Here is a 6,787-nt window from a genome sequence, read left to right as displayed (position 1 = left end):
GACTGTAGGACGGGGTGACATCTATCCATTAGTGACATGGGGACAGGGTGACGTTGGTATACGGATGGAGTGATGGCCACGGGCACAGAGTGACAACGAAGACACAGCTACGGGGCTGGGGACACACTGATGGTTGGCATTTTGTCCCCTGTGCCTCCTGCAGTCATCTTCCCAAACCGCTCCACCCAGGCGCGTCGGGCCAATCCTCATTTTCTCCTCAAAATTAAGAAGCAAAAGGGGAAAAATGTAATTTTTCACCCAATGCCAATGACCAAGCGGGGAACAAGGCAGACTTTGGGCCACGTCTGAGTGGCACTTTAATGGGGCCACGCTGAAAGGCAGCCCTGTGTTCGCCGTATGGGGACACCGCATTTTTACGGCCCCGTGCAGTCAGGGCTCACATTTGTCGAACAAACAGAGGTTCTGTCTTGGGTTTAATAGAGCCGGTCCTCCAGACAGCAGCAGAAAGTGCCAGTTCTGATGGAGAGAGACTAATGAGCCCTTCGAAATGGTTTGTACGGGAGCAGAGAAGAAAAAAAAAAAGAAAACCCACCCCAAACGCACTCGCTGCCAAGGAAAATACGCTTACCTAGTAAAGCATGAGTAATAAGTGGCACTTTTTACAGTGCAAAGATATAACTTTTCATGAAAATACCAAATAAGGCTCCGTGCAAAAGGTGGACGGCCGCTTTATTGAGGTTTTTTCTCTTTTTTTCCCCCCTCCTCCCCGTTTTGCTGGTGCCTGTTTACAGGTTCCCAGCGCCCCCGGCGCAGCCCGGCTCCTTCGCTGTGCGACAAAATGAGGAGGGAATGGAAAAACAGGAGCCGCCGTGCTCTGAGACTTTCTATTTTTAACAGGTTAAAAATAGCCACTTTTCAGCCACCAGCCCAGGAAGAGCTGGGGTGAAGCTGTGCAGCGGGATGTCGGGAGTAAACAAGTGTCAGGACAGCTCTCGGAGATGGGACATCGCGGGCCACCGGGTGCCGTGGATGCGGCCGCTGTCACCTCCACCAAAGGGCTGCAGGGTTCAGTGCCAGCAGGGTGCTCAGCACTGATTGGGATGCTCAGCTCTCAGGAAGGATGCTCGGCACTAAGTGGGTGCTCTGTCCCCAGGGAAGATGCTCAGCATCACGGTGGGATGGTCAACGTCCAAGCAAGGTGCTGAGCACTGAGGCTGGGGGATGCTGAGACCCAAGAGAGGATGCTCAGGTTCAAGGTGGGATGGTCACCATCAGGTGGGATGCTCAGTATCAAGGTGGATGCTCAGCCCCAAGGGAAGGCGCTCAACAACAAGGTGGGATGGTCAACACCCAAGCAAGGTGGGGCTGGGGGATGCTCAGCACCCAAGGGGATGCTGAGATCCAAGAGCTCAGCACCTAAGTGAGTGTTTTATCCCAAGGGAAGAAATTCAGAATCAAGATGGGATGCTCAGCATCCAGACAAGGTGCTGAGCACTAGGGCTGGAGATGCTCATCACCTAAGTGGTGCTTGGCCTCAAGAGAGGATGCTCAGACTCAAGGTGGGATGGTCACCATCAGGTGGGATGCTCAGCATCAGGGTGAGATGGTCAACATCCAAGCAAGGCGCTGAGCACTGCGGCTAGGGGATGCTCAGCACCCAAGGAGATACTCTATCCCAAAGGAAGTTCAGAATCAAGGTGAGATGCTCAGTGTCCAAGCAAGGCGCTGAGCACTGCGGCTAGGGATGCTCAGCCCTTACGCAGGGTGCTCAGCATTGCAGTGGGATGATCAGAACCCAAGAAGGGAGTGCTCAGCATCGAGACTGGGAAATGCTCAGCACCCAAGGGGATGCCCAGTGTCAAGCTGGGATGTTCAGCCTTGCGGGTTGCAGGGCTAATGCTCTGAACCCAAAGGGAAGCTCTGCATCAAGGAAACAGGCTCAGCACTGTGGGAGGATACTCAACCCTGAGGGACCCTGGGCGCTCAGCACCAGCACTGGGGGACAGTCAAGATTCCCTTGCCCTAGAGATGCCCCAAAACAGGGCCTGCTTTGATGTGACATCCAGCTCCAGAATTAGAACTGTGGCTCTGGTCTCACGTGGATCAGTTTCGGGTTTGAGACTTCCCCACTCTCTCTGGGATGCTGTTGGCAAAGGAGCAGTTTGGAAGTTACCAAAGACCACTGAGTCTTAATGTCCGGATTCCATCATTCCATGATCCCAATCCAAAGCATTTCTCTGGTTCAGAGCCCCCAGAGCATCTCCCTGCCATGGGGGATGGATGGACCTGGCAGCTAGATGGCACGCACACCAACAGAACCTCCCACAACAATCCTTAAAACAACCAAAGAGAGGAGACAGGTGTTGGCATCCATCACAGCAGGTAGGACTCTGCAGGATGACGTGCTGCAAAGCCTCCGTGGGAGCCAGGAAGGATGCTCTGAGTGCTTAAAGCGTAGTATGAAGGATGCAGGTGTCCTCAGGTCCTTATCCCTTCAGCTTGAAAAGCAGAAAGAAGGGGAAAGCTAGCAGCACTGCATGGTCCAGCAGCAAGGGACCTTCCCCAGGCAAGGTGCTGACGCATGGCCCGGCGCTGGCACACGCCTGCTCTCCCCTCCACCACTGCTCAGCTCCTCCAGGCAGAGTTTTGTTTCCTTTTAAGGCCCTGTGTTCCCTGCTCTGGAGCTGCGGCTGTGCTGGGAGAACAAAACAAGTCGGCGGTGCAGCGCTGCTCGCCTTCGCCCTGATGGTTGTGGGCTGTGCCCTCGGCTCCCATTATCCCAGCAGCATGCAGTGTTTAACCAGATAAAGGGCAGCCAGGTTTTCCAAGTAGGCTCTGCCTCCTTGCAGCACGGGAAGCTTTAAATCGGCATCCTAGCTCCTTTTGCAAACAGGATAAGGAATTCTCATCCTCAGCAGCAGTGTTTTGAGGCAGGGCACGTGCAGCTGCTGGTTCAACACCACCTTGGCCAAGAGGAGCTTGGGGTACCAATGGTTTTATGCCTGACATTGGATGGTGCAACTTCTCCAACTTCTTTCCCCACCAGTAAAACAAGGAAGAAGCTCCCTCTGCCTTAACATCCAACAGAAAGCCATTAGAAATGTGCTGCTTAGCAGATGACATCAACCAACACCTCCCCGTGCCTGTTAAAGGCTCTGTCCTCCTGAGGGTGCAGAAACGGTTGGAAGGCAGATGCAGATTTCCCCTCTTCTCCCCTTGCACCTCCATTGCAGGGTACAGCAGCCCACAGAGGTGGAGACAGAGATGTAAAAATTAATCTCATGAGATTAAAACCTATCCAGGAGGGAAGGGACCGGGGGCTGTGTCAAAAGGCAGGTCTCCTACAGCCGGATCCCCGCATCCACAGAGAGAGAATCTTCCTTTAACCTTTAACCCACTCCCCTTGCTTGCTCCTGCACTCCATGCAGCATGCAGGAACGCTCCAGCCTCACCCAAGGGGCATGCAGGGACCCGAGGCCCCCGGGGGCTGGCAGAGCTGTGCAGTGCACAGGAGGGGGAACATGAGATCATGATTTTGGAAGCCTGAAGTTCGCCTATGTCCTGCTGCAGACGTTAAGTCATTTTCCTGAGGAAGTGGTGTATGACGTTGAGCTGGTTATATGGGGTTGGGGTGGAGCAGCGAGCTCCAGCGAGAGGACCACTGTTCTGGTGCAGAGCAGGTGAGGTGCGAGCACACCACATCCCTGCAGCATTGGTCATGGAAATAAGACCTGAGGAGAGAGCCCAGGGGTCTGAGTTCAATGCAGACCTCAGCAGCTTGAGGTGTTTTCCACCTGGGTGACCTACAGTGATGAGTTTATCGGATGGAAGAACTCTTCACCTACTGCATGTAGGCTCCTCTGTGTGGTCAAGCAACCTCTGAAAAAATCAGGATGGAGCACATCTTTTAATGAATAAAAAAAATACAAGAAAAATCTGTACTTAACGTTGTGTGACTTATTACTTTTCAAAATATACCCCTGACTCCACCAAGAAAAGCAACACACTAAGTGGTGGCCTCCATCCCAAATGAGGTCCTTCATGACTTCTCCCCATGGATCTCTGCTGCACACATCCCTAAAACAAACCTTGAAAGCATCCCACCTCCTCCAGCTGTGCAGTTGGCTCTGGTTGGGTGCTGGTGCCAGTTCTGCCTGCCTTCCTGCCTCTTACCCTTATTTTTCCTGTAAGCTTCCAGTTCGGAGAGTCCAGAGCTGCATGATGAGGATGCTGGAGCGTGAGGTTACCCTCAATCCTCCACTTGTAGTGATCCATCCATTAAGCAGCCAAACCCATCCAGCCAGGATCAGCCATGGGCACAAGGGCTGTTTAAGGAGATCCTCTCCCATCTGCTGAGGGTTCAAGCTGCTTGGGCTGATCCAAGTGTAACTATTAGGTGTGCATTCCCATTTTGTGAGCCACCAGCTTGATCACTCAGCCAGAATGATTGCCATTATAATTGATGAGTTGGTCCTCTTGCTATCCAGAGCTCAGAATACTTCCAGCTGTCTGCCTAAAGACATCTCCCCTTTGGTTTACACTCTTCAGACCTCTGTGCCACCTCAAACACCTCCGTATACCACTATGTAAGTACACAGCAATATAAACACCAGCCTAACAACACCCAGAAACAACTGCTGACCACATCAGTCGCCCACCTGAGACCTCACCAGCCAAATTCCAGAAATGCTGAGCACCCATCCTCTGGAAAATGTCTTTTACGATATAAATCTTAGCACCAAATGACAGAAGGCATCCAAATGGAGGAGTTATTTCTAATCAACGGGTCTGCAGTGCTTTCTTCACCTCCAATAACTGGTTTCTCAGAACCATTTGCTGCAACACTTCCTCCAGAGGCAGCTGACGAGATGTCCTAGAAAACAACTCGATGGTGTCTGGTTTGTGCCTGTAAAACACTTCAGCAGCAAAGCAGGCCCAACAAAAACACAAAGCTGCGTGCAGCTCCTCACAGACAAGGACACCTGACCTTGGTCTACCAGGAGAGCCCTCTGAACACCCTTCTCCCCCCTTTGACTCGTTAACTTTCAAGGTTACAGATACCGCTGCTTTCCCAATAAGAGCACAGCCTTCCCCCAGTTCCACCAGAGCCAATTGTGTGGGAAGCCTTCAAGATGTTTTTGCAGAGACAGAGCACCACCAGTGCCCGGCTCTATAATTAGGCTTCTGAGCAATTTACAGAGGATATGCTCAAGGAAGAAAAGGGTAAGAGAATTTTATATGCGCCGCTTTGTCCAAAAGAAGGTTACGAAAGGCAGAGCAAAAACTATTTACCAGCCTCACGGGGAAAATTAAGTTTGTTTCATTCAGTTCAAGCTGAAGCAGATGTTCAATATCCGTGTGTGTGCCTGAAGACCTGCTACATTGCAGCTTCTCACCAACGTGAACGTTTGGATCAGTGTGGAGAGCTGAGAGTGTAAAAACAGGGGGGGGAAAGGGGAAAACAAAAGAGAAAAAAGAAAAAGATGATGCCAGAACTTGACTCCCAGTGGAGTCCATTCTACCACTTGTGGAATGGGCCTTTAACACCAAGCTGCTAAAAGGCCATCTTAAAAAAAAAAGAAAATAAAATGTCATGTAAATAGATGAACAGTCTTTCAAGAGTTCAGTCCAGATGTCGCATCCAGGTGGTGATTTTCACACAGCTTAAAAGCGAAGACTGAAGTTATTGCAGGAACAGATAAAACTTCTTCCCAATACAAAATGTAGTCCAAAGGGCTTACTTACACAGTAAGCAAGATATCTTACGTAATGGAAGATTGCATGTTGTCCTCCTCCTGTGCAGCAGCTTTCAGAGAGCCACGCAAAGAGAACAACACACTCAAGCTGCCAAAGGGAGCGGGGGAAAGAGTCAGTTCATTTCTTCTGAAAGAAGCCCATGATGGAGACCTGTTTGTTGGCCCTGCTGGCTGTGGCTGCCCCTTTCTTCTGGTTCTTCCTCTCTTCCTTTGGTTCCTTCTTCACAGGCAGTGCAGGTTGCTTGGGGGCAGCTGGTGGCTTGGTCTTGGCGAAGTCATCCTCGCTGTCCGTACAGGATTCACTCTCGTAAACCTTCTCAGTCACTAGTTAAGAGAGAAGAACAGATGGTGCTGGTTAAGCATGCGTGTTGAAGAGCAGCAACATCCCCCCTGCAGCCTTCCCACTGCACTTCTGGAAACGAGCATTGTGGTTCAAGCATTCCAATGGGAATTAAGTCCAACCCTCAAGGTTATACGGTACATTCAGATGACCAGGCTGGTTTTGTATACACTGGGTTAAACTGCCTCCACAGAGTCAAACTGACCTCCTTCTTTCCTAAGCAGCAGACAGTAGATGGATGAGCTGGGAGCTTGAACACCGTCCAGCTCTTTCAAAATGAGCTGACATCCCCAGGGATGTTCCCTTGCAGGCCATATGCACACCTTAAACACCAGCAGCCTCCCACTGGGAAGGGCTCCTGGGAAGACAGCTCCTGTTCCAAATTATTCAAGCATCACCCTGAATCTTCAAGATTCAAGGGCCACTGGTGTGCATCAGATGGCCAAAAAAAGCAAAGCCAACACACTGAGAAGAGGGGCACAGAACTCCATTGGCAGCTTCCTCAACGCAGGAGGGCAAACAGGGCAAAAAAAAATAAAGAAATGCCTTAAAAAGATCACAAAACTGAACCTATCACCAAAATCAAGGACTGTTACTGAATGGGATTGCTGGCTTGTTACAGTCAGCATCCCACGATGGAAAGCTAAGGGATATAAAGCAGCACTCACTGAAATGAAACCGAGTCCATTGCACCGACCAAAGCCATCATTAGTAAACGTTGTTCTATCAG

At 50.8% G+C, this 6,787-nt stretch overlaps 1 protein-coding gene across 1 annotated transcript in view; it reads right to left on the bottom strand.

The window, feature by feature from the left end:
- Positions 1–5,177: 5,177 nt before the first annotated feature.
- The window catches only part of POLD3 (DNA polymerase delta 3, accessory subunit), a 30,102-nt gene continuing 28,492 nt past the window's right edge, over positions 5,178–6,787 (bottom strand). Inside the window, exon 12 of the mRNA XM_042838362.1 lies at positions 5,178–6,041. Within this exon, the coding sequence (XP_042694296.1) occupies positions 5,836–6,041 (206 nt within the window). The 3' untranslated portion in view covers positions 5,178–5,835. The remainder of the gene's footprint in view (positions 6,042–6,787) is intronic.

The sequence above is a fragment of the Centrocercus urophasianus genome, unplaced genomic scaffold, assembly GCF_019232065.1.
Source record: "Centrocercus urophasianus isolate 14NV4802_14NV808 unplaced genomic scaffold, USGS_Curo_1.0 seq_777, whole genome shotgun sequence".
NCBI classification, from domain to species: domain Eukaryota; kingdom Metazoa; phylum Chordata; class Aves; order Galliformes; family Phasianidae; genus Centrocercus; species Centrocercus urophasianus.
Note: the sequence above shows the minus strand (reverse complement) of the source record. Positions and strands in the feature narration are given on the sequence as shown.